General features: G+C 44.3%; 1 protein-coding gene across 3 annotated transcripts in view; it reads left to right on the forward strand.

Annotated features, from left to right (window-relative positions):
- PLXNB2 (plexin B2) overlaps positions 1 to 6,185 on the forward strand; it is a 629,238-nt gene extending 623,053 nt beyond the window's left edge. For all 3 annotated transcript variants that reach the window (XM_086967392.1, XM_086967395.1, XM_086967394.1), the window contains one exon: positions 2,887 to 6,185. In XM_086967392.1, the coding sequence (XP_086823518.1) occupies positions 2,887 to 2,991 (105 nt within the window). In that variant the 3' untranslated portion in view covers positions 2,992 to 6,185. The remainder of the gene's footprint in view (positions 1 to 2,886) is intronic.
- The last annotated feature ends 21,543 nt before the right edge of the window (positions 6,186 to 27,728 follow it).

Genomic DNA, 27,728 nt, shown 5'->3' on the forward strand with positions numbered 1-27,728 from the left:
TGCCCACGCACACCACAAACTGCTTCCAGCAAGGGCATCTATTTAGCAGTCCCTCAAACTGTCTGCTCTGCTCTCACCCCTTGCCACATCTATATTTTTTACTTAGTTTTCTTCTTCATTCAGAGCACTTATAATTGGTTTGCAATTTCATCCTTTTTTGTGGCTAAATTTGGGAATGTTTTTTCCTTGCTTTCAGTGAAGTGAAGGAAAATGAGTTAATTACCTTTAACTACAGGTATCCAATATTGGTATCTTTCATGGATTCACATGCTTGAATCATCACAGATGATGTGGGAGTCCCACTGTATAATTATGAAAGTAGTAAACAACATATACCTTAGACCTCAATGCAACGAGAAAGCAGTGCAATAGCCTGTCCTTGTCATTTTGTAAAAAGAACCAAATTTGAACTATAACCAATCCGGTGACAGCAGCCTTTAGAACACTCCCAAGAGAGACTCAGTCCCTCAGATTTTCTACTGCATATCATGTGATTGGGAGTCTCATTGAGCTCTGCTCAGTTTTTTCTTCTCTTCAACATGTCAGATGCTTAAAAAAAGGACTCTTCAGGTCATGTGGATCTTGTGGTAAGAAGAGGTTTCATATGGACGACCCACACAAGAACTGTATTTATTGCCTATATCCACGCATAAGGTCAAAGAAGGTAAAATCTGCTGTCTCAACCAAAACCCTCAAGTACAGAGAGGAAAGGCTATTCATTTGGTTAACAAAAATCAAAACCGAATCGGATTGGTACCGGAGGACAAGGGCACAGTTCTCACACCTCTGAAGTGAAACCCAAAACAGACCGAAAGCTCAAGAGTCTGCTGAGAGCCATAGAAAGGCTTCCAAAAATTCTCACCACGAAGCCTTCTCACAAAAAGGAAAGCACACATTTCCTTCTCAGGTTAAATCTGACCCTTCAACACCAGCATCAGTGGCCTTGAAACCTGGGAAATCCTCTTCAGACTCATCGCTGTCAAAAAAAAGATTTCCATAAAATCAACATAGTCAACGACGCAAAAGTCATCTTCAGACATCTCTTCTCCATCTTTGACTTAACCCATGTCGACTAAGGTTACACTGTCAACAAAACATCCATAGTCTACAAAAGATTAATCGTCGACAAAAGCTTTGCTGCCGTGGAAGCCCATCTCATCGGCAACAAATATTCCCCTCACTGCCGACGACCACCACCTCGTCTACGACGGCCGCAGCATCTATGCCGCCGGAATTGAAGGCATCATCGATGATCCTTCCAATTTCCTCAACGACTAAACCATCTTCACCTCCACAGTCGGCGAGAGTCTTATCGACGTCGCCAAAACCCAAGAGACCTTCCACTTTAGTCATTATGCCTATGTTAGCACCGTCTATGTTCTCATTGACAACGCCGTAGACTAGGCTTTTTCACTTTTAGAGGAGTCGGGTGACGACGATGGATTGTTTGGCTCAGTACACAGTCTATCTCAGCTTCATGTCAAATGCCAAGAAGAGGACTATGATAATGCATATTATGCGCAGGAATTTAATCACCAGCGCTACATTGCCAGAACGATGGAACCCATTCACCAGCCCATGGTTCAACTGTCTGTAGCTCTTATATAGGATTTACAAGCCAGGCTATAGGACTGTCACATTTTCCAACACCTGCAGGGAGGATCAGTTCATTTAATACGTGATACACAGGAAGTGAGACACACAGGTACAGTGCTGCAGGTAAATAGCTGCACATAGCGCATTTGAGAGGGGAGACACCACTAAGTTGTCCCAAACCAGCCACTGTTGAAGTCCTGGACCAATGCACAAACAAAAAACAAAAACAGCAAAGAAACCTGTGCATACAGTTAAAATTGGTATTAAGATGCACCATACCCAATGTGGTCCACACCCCTACCATATTGTGAGTTATCCAGAACGGTTGCTTCCATAAAAACTTGAAGTGGTCATTTATAGACTGACTCGAGTGGTTTACTATCAAGTGACTTAACATCCCTCTTGTTTCTTCTTCCCTTAAGAATGACATATCCCCATAATGTGTTCTTCAAGTGCCAAACTGCCAATTAAAATACTGACAGAACACTGCTTTCTTGCACACGCCCATCGATCACTGTATAATCAAGAGAAGAACTTTTTTCCACGCTGAAACTTTTTTGAGACGTATTTTAGTACTCTAGCTTGTGCTGCATACTTAAACATCACATGGAAGTAAAGATTTGCTTTTCTAAATGTCACATGTTAAAGTTTAACTCACATTTTTGTTAACCTTTTTAAGTTACTTTGCGTGATTACTTGAGTTATAAAAGCTCTTTCAGGAAATGTGAACTAACCAATGAATGAGTTGGTGCCGTAAGGCAACCATGTGAGGATGTATAAAACTCTAAATAGTAACATTTACGTTCTATATATATATATTTTTTTAGAACATTATGGAGAGGCGCTCCTCTTCTAATCACTTGCTTTCCTTTGTGGCTATCGGCCATCAGAAACATGTTTTCAGTCCTTTCAGTGGCACTTTGCCTCTGCAAAAGGTGCATGAAAGCATAAGGCAAAGACCATCAACCAGTTTGGCTTGTGTCTGTCAGGGGAAAAAACATTTTGAGCATATGGTTCACTTCCTGGCGTAAAACTGGTCAATGAGACACTGGGATTTCCATATAATTTGTTACCTGGTCCTTGAGCGACTCCATATAATGAAGTGTCTTAAATCTTTCCTCTAAAGGTTCCTAAGCTTTGGATGTCGAATCTAAAGGTTCCTAGTTATTTAGAGGCGATAGAAGAGTGTGTTGTAGGCCATGAATGGTAGGATGTCATGTGAGGGGATGGCTCGGTTAAATCTCAAACAGAACAGGCTTTTTCACATTTGTAATTTTTTTCCCACTGCAGATCATAAGTGCACTAGAAGAGGATCCGGCCGCCCAACGAATGCAGTTGGCCTACCGTTTACAACAGATCGCAGCAGCGTTAGAGAATAAAGTAACGGACCTTTGATTAGAAAGTGGCAATAAAGAAATCTGAGAGCGCAGATGCTGAAAACTCTTCTTCCTCGATATGGAAAAAAGTGTTATATTTTTAAATGCACAATGCCATTTTTTTTAAATGCAAATTTTTCCTTGTTTTAATATCGGCATCTCAGTGTACAGGTTTTATTGTAAATTATGCCTCTACTTGAAATCATGTCTTGTGTAGAAATGAACTTTGAAGGAAGAGGGGAGGGAAAGAGTATAGATGATAAAATAAAGTAGCACATCATCATTTTTAGAATTATGCAAGTGCACACAAAGCTACTTTAGCATCCTCTACACTCCAGCAATATTTGTACAAAGAAAAAATAGCAACAGCACATTTGAAGGTACAGCTGTGTCGCCTGGGTTTCCTTTTTGTGTTGCAATAATCGGATACAATAGTTAGTGTCCGACAGCTCATTCCTTTGAGATCTTACTTCTCAATTACTCTCAAAATGTAAAAGTGTTGTAACACCTCTTAATCTAATTCAGAAAGGAATAGATCTTCATATTGCGAACAGATTGGGCCTGCCACATAATACAGCCTTTGTATTGTGTGTTTTATTTTATATAAATATATATATATATATGCTAATGTGCCTTACCTGTACTAATTCATGTGAGTCTGATATTGAATGATTTTGTAAAGAAAGCAAGAGATCATGCATATTTTATTTATGTTCTTGACTGAATTTTGAGTCATTGGTACAAACAAATTCTTACAATAAGTGGCTCCTCAAGACTATTGTTTGACACGGTTTTGTAAACTTTTAATATGTTTAGTATCTTGTATTGGAAATTTCTGGTACGTTTTTTTATTTGCATACACAGCAGTCTTGATGACGGCAACAAATAATTTCTTACTATAAATGGAATGTAAATTACAGTGTAAAATATATTGTACAATTAGTCCCAAATACCACTATGTCTACAAGTTGTGAGCTTCAGCGTGCCACAGGACCTGTGTTGCAACTCCATGAGCTGATATTAAAGGAACTTACACATTTGGATTGTAAAATGTGTTTGACATATGACCTATCATCTAGGTTTCCACCATGCGGTACACTTTGGATTACACTCGGAGCCCTTTCTTTAACAAAGCGACTCTGCTCGCAAGGACCTAAGTACAGAGGCTGTGCTCAGTTTGTTGTGGGAGCATCATGGTTCATGTAGCATCTACTTCCTTCCTCTTTACTATAATTTAGAAAGCCACAGAAACGTCATCCAGCAGCTTTTTGGACAACCACTCATAACCACTAATACCATTTGTCAATTGAGGAACAATCCGAGAGAGAGTTCAGAAGAAAATGCTTATGATCTACTTACAAGGAGGACAATTTAAGGATAAGAAATCAATTCTATACAGTATACTTATCGGAACTGGGTATGGTACTGTGGCTCATAGGAACGTGTAAGCTGGGGCAATGGATGCTCTGGTGTTATTTTTGACAGTAAATTAGTTCACGTCGTGGCAATGGTTATTGGATCTTTTTACATATATTTCCCTTCTTGGAAATGTTTTTGGAAGAATACATTCTTTTGCCCAACTCATATTTCTTGTGACACAATTATACTATGCTGATACAATGCCTGAGCTCTCTGGATTTGTAAAATTCATATTGCTATTTATTCCAGTTTCTGTTGTGTTTTTGGTAACACACCGTGCATCTCTCATCGAATTACACTAAAATGTCCCGGTTTAGTTTGTAAAATGTGCCTGTTTTTGTCATCACAGTGCTGTATTTGTCGTAGTACTACTGTTTTGCTCCTTTTTTTGCAGTGACTTCACATTCTTGACTTTCCTAATTTCTGAACATTGCCTTCCTTTCCTCCAGAGCATTGTTTTTTTATGTACACCAATTGAAGTCATTAACAGCTGCCAAGTTTTGTCCTCCAGCTATTATGTCTTAGGAGCTGTGTGTATTTTTTTTAAGGGATGAATGTTCACTTTCTCCAGTTTCTCAGTACTATAGGCCCAAATTGGCATGTCTGTAAAGCTTTTTACTTTGTTTTTCCATGTTGTCATACCTCTCACTATTTCTCTGTTCTTTCCATTTAAGTTCGGTGTTGCTGGCACGTTCCCCACTTGGCTAACACTTCCCAACACCTGGCACTTTTGCACAACATAGTCCTTGTCACGTTCAGCTTCCATCCAACAACGCTAGGATGCCTGGCTTCACCTTGGGGGTGCCCAGGAGTGGGCACTTCACAGGAAAAGGCCAGGAAGGGTTCCTCAGTGGTATTCGTATAATCGCCGAGATGCCTCCGGGTAGTCGTGCGCTATACAAGTACCTCTACATTTACATTTTACATTTACCTCCTGTTTGATCGAAATATGTGTTTGGACATTTTGAGCTTTGTTTTACACTTGGCATGATCCTTCCTCCTTGACATTGAATTATTATCCTTTGAGCCTGGAATGTCTTTTGTGTAAATATTGCCTACCCGAAAATTCCATGACTCCTCTCCGACTCTAAAAATGGCAAGCTTTCATCTTTTTTCCTGGCAACTGTCTCCCTCACTTCATCAGTTCCCAAGATCTCTCAATAGTTGCCATTCCATTTCACTTTTTCCATTCTTTGTTTATTGCCGCCATCTTAACTATTTTTTTGTATTCTTTGAGTTTGTCAGCTCACTAAATGCTCCATGTCAATTGTCCTAGACACGTGCTGAAGCCCACCTTACTTGAGCTCCAATGCACTTTATACCAATTGGCCTCTAGGACAACTGCCCATTATTCATTGAGTATCTTCGTTAATTTAATGGCCCAATAAGATCATTCATGTATCAATTTCCAACGGTTTCTTAGGTATGCATTGTGATGTTTCTGAACCCAGCTCGCATGCACAAGTGGTAAAATGACCTTTATTTTCCTCATTACTCATCCCTGTGGATTATCTGGCATAATATTGTTGTTTTGGCACACTTGTTTTTATGTTTGAATTAGTGTCTGGTTTTCTTTGAAACCACATCACTGTGTCCCCATCACCTTTGTGCTGCACTATGTGGTTTTTGTGCCATCCTACAAATTGTTTCCTAGACTGTTTATTCTTCATCATCTACCTAAAATATGTAACTGTCTTTTGCATAACCTTGTTGTACCTTACTTTACGGTATCTGTAAAGTGCTATAGAAGAAGGCGTTTTGTAAATGAACAGAAATAAAATCTTTATTTTCCTGTTTCGTGTTTTTTTCTTGACGTGAAGCTCTATTTCACTTCCATTGACAGACAAAATTGCTTGTTCCAACCCTTGTTTTTTACCTAATCTACGGTATTTAGAGAAAGCAGTAGTTTTCCCAAAAATGTAATTTGCTAATTTTGAAACGTGTTGAATTTCCCAATCAAAAACTCAATCTTGTATGTTTTTTTTAAAACTCTTATATAATGTTCTTACTTGGTGTGTGATATAGTTTGAATCAGTAAGTGATTGGGCATTATTAATGTGCAAAGTAAGAATTGCAAGTTCTTGTTGATAGATAGTAATTAAAACAAGCATTGGTAAGGCCAACAGGTCTAGTGTTAGCCGCCAGCCTTTTAACATTTATTGTGTCAAAAGTTTTTTTTATTTAAACCTTATTGTTGAGGGCCAAAACATTGGCTAAAGGCACAAATACTTTTCGGGCCTTATAGCCATCATATTCCCATGTTTTAAAGGCTACTACATTGTTTGCTGATTTGATCTTTGTAAAAGGGCAGAATGCTGGCACTCAATGAGAAATTAACCAGTGGCTGAAGTGGGCTGCCCCATGCTGTAGTGGGCAGAGCAAAAATGTGAATGGCTATACACGAGACCAATTGATGTAGAGGATTGGCTGAAATATCCTGTAAGTATATAAAATGTTGGCAATTTTAAGTTCTGCCTTTAGCAGAGACCTTTTAATTTTACTAACTTCTACTTAGCACATTTTTACTATAGTAGATATGAGCATTCTATTGCTTTAACTTCTCTGATCTCACTTCCTATTCAAGAAAGTCTACTAATGAAGAGCATCCCAAGATGCAACAATGCACAGAAAAAAGATCAAGATATACAAGTGCAAAGTTGTGATTGACAAATCTGGTAGCATTTAATAAAATAATAGTCATTGACAACATATATTTTTTTTAATAAGCTGCTTTGCCGCTTTAATCAGAGCTAAAATGGTTCTATTCTTCCCTTGGCTCTGTCATTGTCTGAAAGAATTAATTTTGTGAATGAACTTGCAGCACGGTCCCCTTTTCAGCAGTAAATTCTACTTATGTGATGTTGAAAACTAAATTACAATGCAATCTTATTTTGTATGTTGGTAACAAACTGCACCTCAGACAAAAATTATCGCAGTTATGACCTGCCTTTGTTGGCATCCTCTGCGATAATATTTGTTGGCAGTCAAATCCTGCTCTCAAAAATTGCAAAGGCTATATTGTTTTTTAAACTTTAGGGTTTTCAAATTTGGAAGAAAATCTGAAAATAGTAAAGCGGCAGCCTTGCTAAGTCTCAGGAGCAGATCTCTACTCTAAATTTACAGAAACTGAATCCTATTTTTTCCAACATGGAACTACGTGACCACTTCTTTTCGATATTCATGAAACCACTCACTGTACTGAAGTAAGAAACTGGATTAATATTTGGATGACCTTCCATAAGTAACAAGCACAACCCTTGTCAGGGTGAACATTCACATTCACTAAATTAACCTGAGATCAACACCTTGGTATCTATGGCATAAAGCAGACAGGCCTAATGTAGAGCACTGTTAAAGTAGTTATGCAGTACCAAAAGAGTAACACTGTTGAAAAGCAACACAATAAAAATAAAATTTGAGTTAGAAAGCTAGAGTAAACTGTTACAAAATGACAATAATCCAACAAGGGGAACGTATGGATGTTTAACGTTTTAAGTAAGAATAGCGCAAAGAAGCATAAAGTGCCAATAATAGTTCATGGTCATAGATGACTGAGACCTTGCTGCGAATTTGGAGCTGACCACAATGGAGCATGGGTTGGACACACCAACTATTTTCATCCTGGTAATAAAATTTACCATCTGACTTTAGTCCTTTAAGTCCCTATCCACCACAGGACTACACTTCTCAAGCCCCCCAGAACCTAAGGAGAACCAAGCACTTAGAGACTCACAGGGTGTCAGGCAGATGCCAAACAAGCAAGGTCCAGTCCAGGATCAGTTGCCAATAGTGAGGTAACAGTTGCAGGAAACGGCTTCTTGTACCTTAAACAGGAAGTCAGCCTTATGACCATTTGAGTCAATATTTCTGTCCTGGGTACAAGAGGGAGAGCTGATCCGGTCTTCTAGGCTCTCCTCAGGTCTCAGACCACAGGTTCAGCCACGTTTGTTCTTCCACAGGTCCATGAGTATTCTGTAGAGGGTGCCTGCATGTGCCATATTTATGCCTGGCTCAAGCCAGTGGGTGGGAAAGACTCATAGGTACGCCCTAGCCAATGGGGTAAATGTTCCTATCTATTTGGGAACCCTATCCACTTGGCGCATTTTCAAGATAGTGAAAGTCTTCAGCCTCACTAAACGTAATGCTCTGAGGTTTGGGGGTGTACATGGTAGTGTACTATTATACCTTTAGTGTCCTTATGCATCAACATTAAAATCCAGTTTGTAACAGCCATGGTATTCCCAATAAACCCAGAGACAGAATTCTGGTAGTAGAAAGTGGGGGTTGCCCGTAACCAGACAGGATGTCAAAGTAATTTGTGAGTATACACTGTTTCCCTATTTTGACTTGCGCCCCCAGTAAATCCAATCAATCTGTCGAGCAAGCGTTGTCACCGTAATGTCCAAATGGGTGCTCACATTGATTGTAGCCTATCTAGTTTGGGGTGACAAAGGAAGGGCACGGCCCAGCAATCAGCTAACATTTGCCTGTGATAGAAGAAGCATCTTTGGATTTAATCAAGTTCCCAGTCACCAGCCATCCTGCCACAAGAATAACACCTCCCCACACTACAGGCCTTTGTCTTGCACTTGGAGTTTTCAACCCTTATTAAGGGGGCTATTCAGCTGCCAGGGGACAGTTGGAGCTCATGCAAATGAGCCTCCAGAGGCTTTAGGCAGGGAAAAGGTAACTTTCTAAAAGAACCTTATCCTTAGTATTTGTTTAAAAGTGTGATTTTACCAATACATTGAATTTAAACTAACTATGAATCAAGTGTCTTTAAATTTGATTGGGTGCTGTTTTCTTACCGAAATTAGCATTATTAAATGTAGTAATGTAACCCAGGGTTTTCCTATGGAACAGCCACCCTTGCTACAGTGAAAATAGCTTTTGGGGTCTTTTCACTCTAAGGACATGTTTAACATTAAACGTTTACATGCACTATCTTTAAATACCATGCACCCTGTCTTGTAGGCAATAAGGCCTACTTAAGGGTGACATATTTAAAAGGACGTTTGTAACCTATCTAAAGGGGTTATTATGTCAGGTCAAATTTACCGTGTAAAACTGCAACAGTCAGACTACAAATGATAGACCTGCAATCATTTTTGCATATTCATTGTAGTGGGTGGCACAATAGGTGCTGCAGTCGACTAGTGACAGTTAACTTTCAGACCCAGGGCTTTATACCATATACTAAGAACTTATAGGTAAGTTAAATATGCCAATAGGTGATATGCTTATGTCATATTGTTGAAAAGAGGAGCAAAGGCACCCATGGATAGCAGGGGTAACGTGTACAGAATTTGACTTGCCTGCAGAAACAGTTCAGGCAAACATCTGGGGGTAAACGGTGCAAAAGATTGGAAGTGCCTACAGCCCAGATCGGGGCTAAGAACATAGTTCAGTGAGCATGCTGGTTTCCTAGATTTTTACTTTTATCAACACAAATTCTTAATTTCAAATATATAGTATAACACTTCTACACTTATTAAAGTTAAGTTAAAAGATTGAATTATCACAAGTGCCTGTAGTTGATTTTAATTTCAACAGGGACTCCGACATCTTGGAAACTCTTGATATAGTAGGTCTCTAGACCAGGAGTCTCCAACCTTTTCAATAGTGAGAGCTACTTTTGATGCGAAAAAAACAACCTGAGCTCCAGCCTAATTTATGGATTAAATAACCGCCCAAAAAGGACAGATACTTTTAACACTGTCCCTAGAGCACCCAGTGCTGATGCAGTAAGCACACTCCACTAATGCAGAAGATCTATCGGGAAAGATTGTGGAGCTGTGTGGTCCACAAGAACCAGTGTTGTTGTTCCTTTACTCTCTGTGAATCATCTGTGAGATGTGTATTCATGATTTTGTGGTCTCTTAGTCATACATACATGGGAAAACACTTTCCTTATTATGCAAGATATCCCAAAATCCATTTGTTGATCTCCAGTAACTGGCACTGCCGTAATAATGTAAGATTAAGGGAGATCTGGGGTCTGCGAGGTGGACACGAGTGTGCGCAGCTCCTGAAAAGCTCACCTTTTCCGATGATTTAGAAGCGGCGGCAGTAATATTACACAGTAGCGAGAGCTAACTATTTACGGTCTTTTTTTAATCCGTTGGCAACTGCTCGTGAACGTTCTGTGGATCGAGGACTAAACCCAGCTGTGAGAACTGAGCTGAGTGTACTGGCGGCAAAACAGGGAGGCAACGGCAGTAAGCGGCAGCTGCTCACCTGCGCTGGATCTACGGGCGGCGTTCACGCTTCAGAGCTCGCTGCAAGAGTTGGAACTGGTAACACACTGGATTCGCATGCTTAGAGGAATTGCTTTTCTGAGGTTAGCAGCGAGGTGGATATTGGCGAGCTGGCTGCTCTGGGTGCTGTTCTCCCCTCTGGTTTTTGATTAACTTTACCGGCATTGAAAAAACATTTTTAAAAACAACGGAGGCAACATAAGACTTCGCTGAGTGTGGGGGGGGGGGCAAACTGAAAACTGGGACAGTGGCACATTGAGACTTTTCACCCTGTTCACAGCAAGGTGTGTTAAATGTTTAAAGACTGTCCCAACAATAGCGACAAGGTGGGCCCAAAGGATGAGGTACCATGGGAACTTTGGACTATTTGATCACTAGAGCCCCGAACGTGATCACAAAAGAGATTGCGGTGACTGAAAGACGGCTCTCACTTGGCTTGGGAGCTGCCAGAACCTCGACGGAGAATAGACAAGCGCAGGACGCTTTTTCCCCGGAGGCCCTAAACGTGATTATTAATGACCTCCCGGCACTGGACAGTAACACCTTACTTATGACTCAGGAGTGCGCCCAAGATTCAAGTACACCTAATCAGTCAGGTTGCGCAACAACCAGTTCTAAGTCAGCCTTGAACAAGCAAAGTCTGGACTCTCTGAAAGATAAACAAGGCCAAAAAACCAAGAGGAGGGGAGGTCATAGACAAAAGGGAAAAAATTGTGTGGGCGGCGGGATACCAATGAAGCGTGGGGGGGAGGGGAGCAAAGATGCGGAACAAATTGGGGAGTCAGAAAAGGAGTCAGAAAAGGTGGACCAAAGTGTGGTGCCTGAAATGGTGGAGTTGTCGCCACCTCCAATCATTCCGGACATACCGGTGGTTCCTGTGGTCTCTTTGAATAGTGTCTTTTGGGAGAAAGTGGGGACAATAATTGCTGAGTGCCTTATGCCCCTATCAAATAAAATGGCTGCCATAGAAGCAAAACTAATTTCACTCATTAATGCATTAGATAGAATCCCTGGTGCGCAAACAAACCTTAGCACCCCTACCACGGGACGATCGTCCCTAACTCCCTATATATAGAGCAAATGACCCAAGTGGAGTGAGGTCAGTGATAGACCATCAAAGTGTACAGGAGGTCGGAACAACATCATCTGCTAAACCAGGGACAGGAGGGAGTAGGTCGGGAATACAGACCCTAGTGGGTGGGAATTTAAAACAGGTGCTGCTAAGGCACCGGATAGGCATCCCCAAAGTAAGGATACAGTGAGGACAAATCCAAACACTGTCCCAAAACCCCTTGGCAAGAATAAATCTAGCGACTGTACGAATTTACCTACCCCCAGTATGGAGTCCCCTCGTAGTGGTTCTTACGGGGGTGCCATCATTGAAAAATGGGCAAGAAGAAAGACACACCACCCTTAAGAACAAAGTCACTGATTGGCTAAATAAAAATAGACTACTACCACAAGATGTTACCAGTGATATTCTGATGGTTCGAAGAGTAGCATGGGTAGGCCAAAGAACTAAGGACTTAGTGGGAGACTGTCCTAATTAATTTTAGGTACACACGGACAGTGGCCCATGTATGTCAGTGGCCCTATCCCACACCATCGACTGCCATACAGTCCCTTCCCCTCTCGTATTTTTATCCACCTGTTCCACCGCACAATATTATTGATACGGATGCAGGTTAGAACTGGGCAGCCTCCACAATAAGAACAGGAACTAGTCAGGGCAGACGCAGAGAATCCCTTGTTGCAGAGGACACGTGTCAGAACAGATTTAGCTCCTTAGACATGGTGGATTGACTAACTCCTAGTAAATTGGATATCAATCCCAGGGGCACACAGGGGGGGCAAACAGTGAAATGGAGGGGCTGGAAATGGGCGGATGCATGCAGGAAGGAAAAAACTGAAAGGGAATGATACATGCAGTGTGGTAGCCCTACTAAGCCCAGCAGATGCACCCACATTGCAATGAGATAGAGGGCCTGTAATTGATATCTGTGGGGGGGGGGGGCAAGCCGATGACTGGTAATGGCCCTAGAACTGGCTCTATAGAAGTGGGGAATGTTGCACAAATTGAGAGACGAGCCCCTACCATAAATTCAAAATCTATAAAAATTGTGACATGGAATGTTGCTGGACTATCCAATAAAATCACATGTCCAGAATGGGGATCATTTATGGACAAAAATGACGTGTGTCTACTCCAAGAGACCTGGGCACGCACAGAGGAACTCAGAGTTGGTTTTGCCTCCTTCCACGTCCTGGCACTATGGAGTGGGAGGAGGCGTCCCTCTGGCCGCCTCACAACCTGGGTTGGGACACAACTGGGCTGTAAGGCTAGTACTCTTACCACCTACTCCAGAGACATACAATGCGTGGTCCTTGCTTGGCCAAATCGTTACAACCTAGCATTGATTAATGTTTACTCGCGCTCAGTTAGAGCAGGCAGTGAGTCTAGCACTATTGATGATCTTTCCACCTTCATCTCAACTATTCCGAATAACTGCAATATAGTGGTAGGGAGCGATCTAAACTGTCACTACGAGCCGCTAGAGGGATTAAATGAAGGTGCCCTTACAGCAGAGGATGACCACTGGTCAATCCCCATGACCCAGGCCCCGTACGTCAGGGCATGGTCTCCTCTAGCTGTCCAAGTCACTGCACTAACCATCACCCATTCCCTACGAGCATGTAATGGGCGAACATCATCGGACATTCCAGCCAAACACACATACAATAAACCTGGACGAACATCGCATCTTGATTACATTATGGTGGAAACCAGGCTATGGCCAATGTTATCGATTTTGCTGTAATGACAAGAGAGGACCGTGACCACAACGCCCTAATTTTAGAAATGGCCGTGCCAAGGTCCAGCAGGTCTGGGGATCTATCGAGGGGCGGAGGCATTAGCAATCTGACCCTGACAAACAATAGGCGCAGAATTAGATGGTCACGACTAAAGGAAAAACCAGAACAGATTGCGAAACTATATAACCTGGCAGTTCCGCTGCTGATAGAAGCTGCTGTTCTGAATGATTTACCACCATCCCCTGACTCTCTTGTACGGATAGAGGCCATACATGGGAGCCTAGTATGTAGCCTGACCGAAATACTGAATCCCAGGGTGACCAGGGAAAGAAATAGTACCCCCTGTTCCTCCTGGTATAATAAGGCATGCAGGGAAGCGAAGTCGGAGTTAGTGGCAGCCGTAAAAGATAATAATAGAGCCCTAATAAAAGTCAAGAGGGCTCCCTATAAGAAAAAAATGAGGTGCGCTAAGGAAGAATGGGACCAGGAAAAGTGGTACAGTTTATCCTCTGCCCTAAACTGCAAAGACTTCAAAACATTCTGGTCTATAATTAGTGTAGGTTCAGGACAATCAAAACAAGCAGTAGAACCGAAATTAGGGCCTGAAGTATGGGAAGACCATTTCCGGGCTCTGTACTCCTGCGAGGCCATCCCTGAAGATGTGTCTGCAGATGCACTGGCCTATGGTTTGAGCACTTTCTGCCCGGAGGAGTGTATGGTCACGGTGGCCGAAGTATGCACAGCCATTAACAGACTTGCATCAGACAAAGCTCCCGGCTTGGATAAACTTCCGGGCGATCTTTTCAAGCACCAACTAAAAGTATGGGGCCCTTATCTCTGTCTGGTATTGAACGCAATCCTGAGGAGAATGGCGCTCGCCAGTACTTGGCTGGGAGCAGAGATAGTACCTAGTTTTTAAAAGGGCTCGCCTCTGCTCCCATTCAACTACAGACCAATAAGTCTCATTGATGTCCCGCAGAAGATCTTCGCAAGACTTATTTTAGATCAACTGCAGGATTGGATGGAGGAATTTGAAATACTTAGCCCCTATCAGGCAGGGTTCAGGAAGAACACCTCCACCATAGATCAAATCTTTTGCTTGGTATTATTATACTGGAAAAACGGTGCTTATAGAGGGTGGCAGTCTCTATATGGTGTTCGTAGACCAGCGGTCTGCCTTTGACCTTGTACCAAGAGGCAAATTATGTAAAGTCCTTCAAGATCTGGGCATCTCGATCATCTCCTCTCAGTCATGATTAGGTTACATGAGGCAAATTTTGCCCAAGTCCGATGCGGGAAAAGTGGTACTCTTACATCTAGATACCCCGTTGGCAGTAAGGCAGGGCAGTGTAATCACACCGACCCTGTTTTGCCTCTATGTCAATGGGGTAATCACGCATCTGAATGGGGTGCTGAATAATGATGCGCCAAGGATAGCCGGGAATAGGGTACCGGCGAAATTGTTCGCAGACGATACACTATTGCTCTCGAAATCCCCGATGGGTATCCAGAGAATACTGGATTGATTTGAAGAATTTTGTAACAAACCGGGTTTGGAGATCAATTCATTGAAAACAAAATTCATGATCTTCAACCCTCCCAGAACCACAAGACACAATCCCATCCTGGGCAAAATAATACTGGAAAGGGTTAGTACCTTTTATTTACCTTGGGGTCACGATCAATGAGAGCTTGTCGTGGGGTCCCCAGGCAACTAAATCCCAGCTAAAGCTTGCCCAATTAGCGGGTGGGATTTTGAGGCTATCCAATGCCTCAACAATAAAACAGTTGGGCCCTTCACCGGAGGTCTACAAATCACGGACGAGGGGCGCAAGTATGTACGGTAGTGAGCTGTAGGGTCACTGTAATAAATCCAAAATCTCCAGGGTTGAAAATAAGTTCTTAAGAAATGTATTAGCTCTTCCGCCCAGTACCCCGCTCCTCCCACTGAGACTTGATTTGGGGATTACCCCAATCGAGGAGGAGCTAGCTTTAAGACCACTGAAGTAATGGCGCCGTTTATGGGTTACACCTGAGCTGGTCAATTATAGGCAAGAGCTTAAAGAAGTACTCACTAGTAGCAGTGCATGTAAAATACCATGGCTTGCCTTCATTAAGAAGGAACTCATTAGACTGGGACTTTCAAGCCTATGGACTGACCCCGAGAGGGAATGCAATCAGATTTCGGCTACCATGCTCACGAAAGGATATCGTGCAGCGAGCTTGGATATGGCCTTGTGCAATCCTAAGCACGGCTCCAGAACTGTATCCTTTCTTATGGTAAAAGATGCATACTATTTTGAAGGCTTCCTGGATGTTATCTATCCCGTCATAGCAAGAAAACTTTGTGCAATGGTGACATGGTGTATTACCTATACAGGCCTTCACATCCAATAGGAGCATGTTTGCACCGAAAAATTGCCCCTGCTGTCAATGTGACAGTGAAACAGAGCACCACGTTTTCTTCTTTTGCCCTGCATACCTCAAACCAAGGAAATATTGGCTTGTTCCACTTTGTAAAAATCTTGGCTTCCGGCAGTGCACGCAAGCACTTAGGGTAATGCAAAATGACACCTCATAACCCATTGTTTTTGCAGTTTCGAAGTAGCTATGTGGCGCATAAGGGGATCCTCAAGTATTAAGGGCTAAGCGTACCTTATTGGACAAACAATGTATTCTGCTATTGAGGCTTTCCCTGGTCTCCTAGCCCCCTAGAATAGTGAATAACGAGCCCCATTGTTTTTTTTTTCTTTTCCTCAAAAAGAAATTTTTTTCATGTGATTTTATTGTGACTGTAACAATTAACTGTGTTTTTATAATATTTTTTTTAGTACATGATCTATGTCTTTTAAGCCTGTGCTTTTGTGGTATTTTCTTTTTTTTTTTTTTAAATTTAAACTTTCTTGTGCAAAAAATACCATTACAAGTATGGGCCTACAACCACAAGGGCCGGCGGCTAGAACGTATGAAGCAATTGTATAAAATCACAAAGCAGCGACCGCTCTCTAGTGGTCCAGCACAGTACAGGATACCTTTTGGCAACACAGGATGTAGGCAGGATATAGATGTTTTAAATTTTCAGAAACAAAACATAAAGGAAAACAAAAGAACAAAACTCAAGGCGAAAAGCGTTCTAGACAATGTCGAGCTCTGATGGGGGGGACCTACAGTACCGGACAACGAATCAGGAGGGCAAGAAAGATGATTGGGGGGAGGCAGTGGGGAAGTCAGACCATCGGAAAAAGGAGTAAATCGTTTCAGGAACCTCAGGATCAGGGGGAAAGTGGTGTGTCCGGAGTGTCTTCGATGAGGGATGTGCAGATCTTCCCTCGGTAGGTGTTCCATTGACCCCAAATTTTACTCCACGCCCTTGGCTTGCCCCTAGCCAAATATACCGTCTTCTCTCTAAACATGCACCAGACCATATTCTCCTTCCATACCGATACGGTGGGAGGCCGTGGGGAACCCCACAACTGCGCGATGTCTCTTTTTGCGATTATGTTCCCCAGTGCCGCCCACCGGGCCTGAGCAACGTTGTAATCATTTGGCTCCCACACATTAAACAATCATCTACGAGCCTCAGGCAGCAGAGCGACCCCGGTGACACATTCCATGATCGCATGCACCCGCTGCCAATACGCCGCCACATCCCGACACTCCCAGAGGATGTGGAAAAAGGTGGCACTCATTCCACATCCGCACTTACACAACCCATCTAAGGAAAAACCCATTGCAACCAAACGAGGACCCGTAACATACACACGATGAAGAATTTTGAGCTGGACGAGACGGAGACGGGCAGGAATGGCGACTTCTTTTGGGGAGGACAAGGCGGACTGCCAGTCCTCGTCGTCCAGCTCCAACCCGTCTCCGGTCCAGACCTCTCTGAGACGCGCAAGGAGATCTGCCCGATTGTTGATTAGGTTCTTATAGATCAAGGAGATCGTACTATCGGGCAGATGACCGTCAAGTATACGGTCCTCGAGGGGGGAAGATTCAGGAACCGTAACACCAGCTGTGAAGACAGACAGCAAAGCGTGGCGGACCTGCACATACCTGAAGAACTCCCGATCCCCCAACTCGTACTCACTTTGAAGCATCGCAAAGGTCTTCACCGCGCCTTTCACCCAGAGGTCACCCACTCTGCTAATACCAATCATATCCCAGTTCTCAAAACCTTTCGTTGTCCAGAGGCATCCCAATTGTTCAGAAGCATACAAAGGGGTCGCTCGTGTCAACCGATCATTCCAACCCATGGCCACATTGGCATCCTTCCACACACGCACCGCAATATTTGTGGGTTCCGTTAGGTTCCTCCCCGCCATCCGAGAGTAGAGAGCTCTATTAAAGTTACCGCCGGGCAGTTGATATTTGTCCATATCGAAGGCAGGAGTCCGACCGGGTGCATACGTAGCATGGTTGATGGCGGACAACTGGGAGGCCCAATAACCTCACCTCCTGATGTCCGGGAGCGCGATGCCCCCGTCATACCAGGGGAGAGTTAGTTTTGCAAGAGCTCTGCAAACCCTCCACCTCCCGAAAGTAGGCCGCCGGAATAACGTCAAAAGAATTTTGAAGTGCATAGAGAAATTGGGGCAAAGACATCATTTTAAAAAGAGCCGCTCGACCGAGTGGCGAAAGCGGCAATCTACTCCACCGAGCCACGTCCAACTTTAATCGTCGGATAGGAGGAAGGACATTATGCTCGTAACGGGCAACTGGGTCTACCGATATATAGACTCCCAAGTACTTGAAGCCCGAGATGACATACACACACGATTTGGAACAATTAATGATCAAACCGGAGTTCTTACCGAATGAAGTGAGAACGTCTAACAGGACGTTAAGGGATTTACGAGGTGAGGTACAGGAGGATATCGTCGACGTACGAGACACAATCTTCGAAATCGGGGGTCCACTGAATGCCCTTTATCGACGCCTCCCATCGGTGCCAGGCTGCGAGCGGTTCTAGAGCAAGAGCAAAGAGCAGGGGGGACAGCGGGCATCCCTGCCTAGTACCCCTCCCGAGAACAAAGGACTGGGACACTTTGCCGTTAACGACGACCTGAGCCAATGGATCTGTATATAAAAGTCTGACCCAACTGATAAACTCCACATCGAAACCGAACTTCGCCAGAGTGGCCCAAAGGTATGGCCACTCAATCGTGTCAAAGGCCATTGTGGCGTCCAAGGAAGCCAAGATGGCCGGCTCCGGAAGAGACTCCGCCCTAGCGAGAACGCCGTGTAGGTGCCGCAAATTAAGAGCAGTGTTCCGGTGCGGAATGAAACAGGATTGATCCGGGTGGATCAGGTCACAAATTACAGTGAGTAAACGATTAGCGAGAACCTTGGCAAGAATCTTGCATTCACTAGCGAAATAGGCCTATACGACGCACAGCGATCACAAGGCTTGCCCTCCTTAGGAATTACAACTATAGTAGCCAGACGCAGGTCACAAGGGAGGGCGCCGAGCTCACGTGACTCTCTGAACATTGCGCGAAGATAAGGCGCGACTTTGTCCGGGCGCAGTTTATACAGTTCGATAGGCAGGCCATTAGGGCCCATAGCCTTGCCAGAACGGAGGGAACGGATTGCGGTAGCAATCTCGTCGACCGACAACGGGGCCTCAATGCGCTCTCGATCCTCCTCAGACAGGGCAGTGCGATGTCCCTCAGCAGCAAACGAGAGTCATCCTTGTCTCTGTCGGACACCGGGGAGTAGACCACACGAAAATAATCGACAAAACACTCCACAATCTCGCCAGGGTCAGTCACGCACACACCATCCGAAGTCCGAATCACCGGGACCACACGATTCGCTCTTTCCTTTTTATCAAGCCAGGCGATCAATTTACCCGCCTTATCCCCAACATCATACAATCTACCCTGCTGTTCCCTATACATTGTCTTGGCAGCATCTGTAACAAGGGATTTATAATCAAACTGCCTCAAACTAAGGGCGTGGAGTTTCTCCCGGGTGACGCCTTAATCTAGGTCAGCCTCCAACTCCAGTATTTTGGCCTCCAGACTCACAACCTCCCTATTTCTAGCCTTCTTGGACTCCGCTATTAAAGATAGGGCCTGTCCACGAATAACAGTTTTGAAGGTTTCCCACAGGGACACAGAGGACAAAACGGACCCCTCGTTTTCCAGGAAGTAGTGATCTAGGGACTTTATCAGGCAGCTACAGGTCTTGGGGTTGCACAAGTACCATGGATTAATAGGGGCAATCCGCCCGCAGCGTGTATCCCCGTATCAAAACTAAGCCACACAGGAGAGTGATCTGAAATGCCTCGGGCCAGGTGTCTGATCTCCCTAACGTAGGAACACTGGACAGCAGGCATAAGGATGTAATCAAGCCTGGAGAGACTTCCATGAGCCCCGGAGTGAAAGGTGTATTGACATTGCGTCGGATGCATTAACCTCCAGCAGTCCACCAGACCAAAGGTGTCTATGAACCCACCAAGCCAAGATTGGGAAGTGGGAAGTGGGAAGATCCCTGGGAGGGTGGCGATCCAAACCGCCTGAAAGCACAGAATTAAAATCCCCACCCATGAGGAGAAGACTGTCAGGGAGTTCCAGCATCATCCGGCCAACATCCGAGAAAGTAGAGGTCTGGAGACCCGGGGGAATATATATAGTAACCAGTGAAAGAGTCTTACCCTCCCACCTACCAGTGAGGGCAGCGTAGCGCCCTCTGTCATCAAGGATAACATTATCAATCTCTATGGGGAGAGAAGACCGGATCAAAATACCAACCCCTCTGGAGCCAGTGGTGAACCCCGAGTGAGCAACCAATCTGTAACCCCACCTATTCATAGCATGACACATATTTCCCACCAGATGCGTCTCCTGCAAGAGTACCACATCAGGAGACAAACGACGCAAATATTGCAGTACAACACCCCGTTTGATACGATCCCCCAATCCATTGACATTCCAAGATACCAACCTCAACCCACTACCCCCCATCCCAACAAGTGATGCATAAGTCACCCCGCAAAGAGCAGGACACCTGAAGCAAAGAAAAAAACAATTTGCCGCCTTGAGAGAGAAAAACATACACACACAAACACCCCATCCCACCCCCCAACCCACACCTGTTACAACTCCCTGCACCCCTGCAGTAGACTAAGAAGCCACCCCAACATGCAGTGTGCCTGTCGCCCTAACAGCCCCATTCTACAAAAAGACCCCGGAGGAGGAAAGAGGCCCGTCACCACCGCCACCCGGATGTGGACAACAATGAAACATACTATAAAAAGGAAAAGAACCCAGCTGAGAAATGTCCAATGTTCGGAGGTCAGGGACCGAAAAGTCACTTCTGTGTAGTCTCACCCCCCCTCGGCACCGCCAGGGTGCTCCGTCCGATCGCCTTGGCCAGGCAGGGAATCCAACCAGTCACTCACATTGTCTGGTCGATCGAAGAAGAAGGCCCGCTCCTCATACTCCACTCGAAGCCTAGTAGGGAAAAGCATTGCATACTTTAGTCCCAGGTCCCGAAGACGTTGTTTTACTCCCTGAAAACCCATCCTTTGTCTCTGGACAAGTTGAGTGAAGTCCGGGAAAAAATTGACAGCCGAGTTCTCAAATTTTACCTGGCCGTGCACTCTCGATGCCTGCAGGATCGCATCCCGGTCTCTGAAGTGGAAAAGTTTTTCCGATAATAGGCCGCAGAGGAGCGCCCGGCTTGGGCTTACCACCCGGAACACTATGTGCACACTCCACTGCGAAAAACTTGCTGAGTCCAGAGGGGGAAAGATGGTTCCGGACAAGATCCTCGACCAGGAGATCCACTGAGTGAGTCTCAGGATTTTCTGGAACACCTATGATGCGAATGTTGTTGCGTCGCGCCCTGTTCTCAATCCTCCAGTCGGTGGGACATCAAGTCATTGGCCGATTTCAGATTGCCAAGTTCTGTTTGGAGTTCCGACACATCGGCCGTAAGGCTGGAAGTCTTCAGGTCCAATGACTTCACTTTCTCATTGGTTTTGGACAGGTCGGCCCTGATCAAGGTGACATCAATGGCGACCGTGTCGATTTTACGAGCCAGAGCCTCATATTGCTGGCCGATAGTCTCCTTCATGTTGGAGATGGCGCCCATAATGTCCTGCAGGGACAGATCAACAGGAGCGGACAGGTCCTCCTTGGCGTCCTCTGGGGTACAACTGGAGAGTCCGGGGGATCCTTTGGACTGAGTGTATCGGTCCATAACGTTTGTCTGGACCGGTCCCCCACGAAGAGGTGTCTTTGTCTTCCGCTTCTCAGCATCACCCCTGCCAGCCATGTTGGAAGATGCGCCCCGGAGGGGCCCGCGAGACCTGGTGAAAATGGCCGCCAGCAGGCCGGGTACCAACAGACCACAAAAGCTGGCTCGTACGGCCAAGAAAAGTCAGAAAGTGATCCAAAAGGCTGTGATGTTAAAGCAGTGCTTGCATTGAGTGGAGGCTGGATTGGCCCCCAGCCGAGCGAAACGGCCTCTCAATCAGACCGTGCCGGGAACCAGAAACGAAACCGAAAGTTATGATAGGGCTACCAAGGAGACCCCCCTGCCGTTGTTGTTCAACTTCGTCCCGGATCCACAAAGTCGCCCAGTCCCCTGCTCGCCTCCAGGTGGGCCCAAAAAGTTCAGATCGATGTAGTTTCGGTTGCCCAAGTCCGATTTAAATTCTGAAAAGAGTTATGGACTCAATCGAGGTTCATCTTAAAGGATCCATCCAAGAATTCAGGATATCATCAGGATAGATTGCAAAGAGTGGCGAGGGTCCGGAGAGCCCTGTACTCACGTGACCATCTTGGATGCGCGCTAAGCTCCTCCACCTTTTGTGGTATTTTCTGTACCGAAATAAAGATTTTATGATGATGATTAAGAATAGGTACATGTACACTTCATAGTAAACATACTACTGCAGCATCCCCATAAGCATACCTGTGAGGCAAAGATGAGAAACACAATAAATAAAGAGATTTGCTTTAAGAATTTAAGTACCTCTAAAGAACAGCAAGAAAGAGAAAAGGGAGTGAAACAAAGGAGAGAAAGAAGAAAGTCTGGGAGAAAGAAAGTCTGAAACAGTTGGTGAAAAGAAGTAAATAATGAAAGTAGGGACAAAACAGAGGCAGGAAGGGGAGGCAGAAAAGATGAAATGTGGAGAAGGAATCAAGAAAATCTAGAACATTTGCAAAATGAAGGAGAAGGAAAGGAAGGGTAGAAAGAAAGGAATATAAGAAGGAAAGAGAACCAAACAAAGGGAACTGAGGGAACAAAAAAGAACAAAGGAGAGAAGAAAATTATAGGAATGAAGAGAAGTAAAACTGGGAAAGAAGTAAAATAGAATAAAGGAAAGAAGTAACAGTGCAGGGGAAAGGAAAAATGGACAAAGTGAGAGACAGAAGGGAAGAAAGGAGAGAAGGAAACAAAAATAAAATAAGAGCCAGTGGGAGTGAAAGAATGTGAGGAAAAGTATGTAAAGGAAAGTCACAGAAAAATGAAAAGATAAAACAACCATTTGCAATGCAATAGCTCTCGCATTTACGCGAGTTTGAGCTAGTTATTGTAAATGACAATGCCTTTTCTTTGTTTTGGTTTTTAAAACATAAAGAAAAGGCTTTGGCATTTACAATGCCAAAAGCTCGAACTTGCGTAAATGCGAGACCTATGGCATTGCAGATGCTTGTTTTTCTTTGAAATGGAAAAGATTTTAGAATATGCAATTAAAAGGTTGGTCCCTGGTTAGGGGGTTATAATGTTTACTTTGTAAAACAAGACTGCACAATATTCACAGATGGATTGTCCATAAATTAGGTGACACTACATATGCCTGACTTTTGTAATGGGGTCACTGATTGGTCACAGGCAAATTCACCACTTGGATCATTAAGGGGCAGAGTAGGAGGAGATGTGAGGAGTCAAAAGAAAGTTAAAATGGCACTGTGCCCCGGTACTAGAATGGGTTCCAGTGCTCTGTGTGCAGTCCCCTCCAGTGCACAGGCTCCGCATACGACACATGCACACCACCACCAACTAAAAGCTTGTGTTTGGGGTACAAACTCAGCCTTAGTACTTCACCTGTTTAAATTGTTTCTGCACTGTGCAGCATGTGTTTTCTACGTTGGGATTGGGACTTAGCCTTAGAGTGCTACCACTCGGTGGTAGGGTATTACAAGAAAAAAGAAAAACCTTATTAGGGGATGTAAATGTGGAGCGCTCCAGAGGCAAAACTATGTAACGCATGCAACAGTCACCCCTTTGCATCGTTCCTGGTTGAGTCTCGCATGTACAGATCATCCATTCACCCCACTCAGGCACTAAGTTGACACTTCATTATATTTCACTGCTTTCTTTTCTAAATGATAAAATATTCTGTGCCTTTGTGCACTATAAATTCCAAGCTTGCACACAGGACAGACACATGTGCACCCACACCACTGTCTGCTAGTGCCTTAAGGGTTGACCTGTTTACACGCAGACCCTATGCGTGTATTCTTTAGGGCTACTGCCCTTGTATTCTTTAGGGCTACTGCCCTAAAGAATACATGTTTACACGGAGACCCATGATCTCTTCTAGTGGAAAATGGAAAAATAGAAGTGCCGCCACTGTCCAGCTCAATATAAACAAGCATTGGAAATGCAATAGGTCTTGCATTAGGAAAGTTTGAGCAATTGGTATTGTAAATGACACTTTTTTTATTTATGTGTTGGTTTTGAAAATAGCAAAAGTAATAGCTTTGTCAGTTACAATGTCAATAGTTTTAACTTTCGCAAATGTGGCACCTACAGCATTTGTAATGCAATGTGTGTTATCTTTACGTGACTTCGATGTATTGATATTGCAAATAACAATGGCTTTTAATTTTGTAAATAATTAATACTTAAATAAAATTTATTGTAATTTATAAATGGCAATAGCTTAAACGTTTGTAATTTAATTTTGTGAAGATTATGTTCAGTGTATTTTATTGTGACGAAAATCCAAGAACATTGCATTTGCACCTGGTGGTGGATGTGGTGGTGGATGTGGTGGTGGTGGATGCGGTGGAAGTGGTGGTGGATGTGGTGGAAGTGGTGGTGGATGTGGTGGTGGTGGTGGATGTGGTGGTGGTGGTGGTGGATGTGGTGGTGGTGGTGGTGGTGGATGTGGTGGTGGATGTGGCGGTGGTGGTGGTGGTGGTGGTGGTGGTGGTGGTGGATGTGGCGGTGGTGGATGTGGTGTTGGTGGTGGTGGATGTGGCGGTGGTGGATGTGGTGGTGGTGGTGGATGTGGCGGTGGATTTCATGATGGATGTGGTGGTGGATGTGATGGTGGTGGTGGATGTGGTGGTGGATGTGATGGTGGTGGTGGATGCGGTGGTGGATGGGATGGGGTGGTTGTTGTAGTGGATGTGGTGGTGGATGAAGTGGTGGTGGGTGTGGTGGTGGTGGTGCATGCGGTGGTGGTGGATGTGGTGGTGGTGGATGCGGTGGTGGTGGATGTGGTGGATGTGGTGGTGGTGGATGTGGCGGTGGATGTCACGATGGATGTGGAGGATGTGGAGGTGATGGTGGAGATGATGGTGGATGTGGTGGACAGTGCACACAGTCAGAGCAGCGTGCACCAAAAACAAACACAGCCCATACAAAACCGAAACAGCATGTATCAAATGCAGAGACGGTTCACACAGAAAATGAGCACCGTGCACCTAAAGAACACACAGCCTATGCACAACTGAAGCAGCATGCATTAATAGTTCCGACAGTACACATAACACGAGCAGTGTGCATCAAAGTACACAGGGATTAAGCAGCATGCAGCCAAACCAGCATTTCCCAAACAGTGGGTTGTGTGACCCACAGGTGGATCGTGCGCCAGTTTAGTCGAGTTGAAAAAGTCCCAGCATATGCAAGCAATTAGCTTTTCGATATTGCTATTTAATAATAAATGTAACAGTATTAGAAAAAATTACATGCCTACTGTTAAAAGTAATAGTGCTACCAAGATAGTCGGCAGCCTGTGTAGTCCACTTTCTAGACCAATTGTTAAGAGAGACGTTGACAGCTGTATGACCCGCCCATTCCAGGAGACATTTAACTGGCTGAGGTGAAGACCAATCATGAAAGGTCACATCTATTGAATGGACCGCCCCTCCAAAAAACAAGAGTAAGCTGCGGTATTGATCGGAAAATAGTGTACAGGAAGCGTACACGTCTTTGCCTGCACCTATCCAGACAGTACATCGTTGCATCTTTCTAAGTTTACTAGAAAGATTGGCGGGACGTGCAACACTCTCCATGAATACAAATAAAGCAACCATTTTGAAATAGTGATTCGTTGTGTTTTCACTGTTTTATATTAAGCCGCAAAACAATATAAAAGGGAAATACGTATTTTTTCTGTATTCAGCATAATATTATGCTTGGGTTAAGGAAGAAAGAGAACGATTGCGCCAACGAAAAAATAAAATGTGAAGTTTTCAATTTAATTAAGTACAATTGTAATACTTTCAATAGCATATATTTTAACTTTCGAAGTGTGTTCTCCACTTGTCATTAAATAAATGCTTCGAAACGACTAGCAGTGCTGTCATTTGCCTCCATTTGCCGCTTCATCCGGAATATACTTTTGTGTCCCTTATCTATGTTTGGAAAAGACTGTTCCCTCCTGAGGGCGATACTATCTTTGATATGTTTCAGGGTTTGTAATTTCTGCAGCTCGATTACGTGCCAGATAAGGCGTAAATTAATCCCTAGGAATCATTTTTTTGTTGTTAGTATCCCACCGAACGACAAAAGAAATTAGCTCGGAGGTGGAGATTTGAAGATCTTTCCCACCCCCTTCTTCCGAATCAGATGGTAGAGTCTACTCGAAAGCCTGCCCCTGGTGTGCTCCGGAAGTGTTTTGTAGTCTCTTTGGTGACGCTACCAGTGTGTGTGAAGGAGTGACTGCTGGAATCATGGGGGCCTGGGAAGGTAATGGTTTATTTTATTCCATTCATTTGCCTTTATGCTGAGCTATCGAACTTTGGTAACAAGCCTAATTTGAAACATTTATTATGTTTTTTAAAGTCTCGGTGAGGAAACGTTAAGGTTTAAGTGAAGGGATAAAAGTGCAATGTCTGTAAATGGCAACAGTGATCTCACTGGAGAGCCATGATTATTGAGTGAAAAATGGGGAGAGTGGGTTAATGCACGGAGCTAAAAGTGGTAAAGCAAAATGCACGAACCGGTATACGGATGTAATTTACCTTGACAGCAGAGAGGTGACCAATGGACGGAGGGAAGAGAGAGAAGGGGAGGGTTGAGGAGAAATGCGACACGGCGGGCAGGGGAGGGGGCGGAGCGGGTAAAAAAATAAATAAACAAGACGGAGGGAAGAGAGAAGGGGAGGTGGGAGGAGAAATGCGACACGGCGGGCAGGGGAGGGGGCGGAGCGGGTAAAAAAAAAATAAACAAGACGGAGGGAAGAGAGAAGGGGAGGGGGGAGGAGAAATGCGACGTGCGGATGAGGGAACTGATGTGCACGCGCTTTTAAGCTCAATGCGCATGCGCATTGAGCTTAAAAGTCACGGGCACTGCAAGGAATCGCCACGATTCCTTGCAAGTAGTTAAAGAGTGGATAAGCCCCCATAGTCTCGCAAGCTCGATGCGCATGCGCATCGACAGGCGAGACCTAAAAAACACTCGCATACCGACATTGTAATGCGGGTCAAGAGATTAACAATAAACAATGTTGTATATTTTCAGCAAAAACCACTCGCATACCGACATTTTAATGCGGGTCAAGAGATTAACAAACAATGTTGTATATTTTCAGCATATTACTTTTGTGATAAAACCAGCATACATAGACCTGTGCGACATTTCATTTTAATCAGTATGTCATGCTACTAGATTACTAATCCCTAGGACATTTCATGGACAGCGTGGAATATATATGCACATTTTGGAGCAGACTACAGTATGGAATTCAGATTTCTATGGAAACAGAAAATGCAGCAGCGCAGACAAGCAAAGAAAATATTACTGGACTTAGGTTGTTCGTGCAACTGAAAATGGCTACTGTCTGATGAGGGAACGCCTGCCTGTCTCGAGGCTGCTGACCTCCAGGGTCTGTCTTATACATTGTGTCCTGGGGGCGCAACAGGCACAAGAGCATGCTTTGAACATCCCCCCGTAGCACAATGGTGTTAAAGAAGGGGTGCAGATGCTTGTGCGTCCCCTTCTGGAATACACATAGCTCTGGTGCGCATGTTGCAACAGCGATATTATAAGAGGGCGGGCGTATCCTCATTTG

This window comes from Lissotriton vulgaris, chromosome 1_1 (assembly GCF_964263255.1).
Source record: "Lissotriton vulgaris chromosome 1_1, aLisVul1.2, whole genome shotgun sequence".
NCBI lineage: Eukaryota > Metazoa > Chordata > Amphibia > Caudata > Salamandridae > Lissotriton > Lissotriton vulgaris.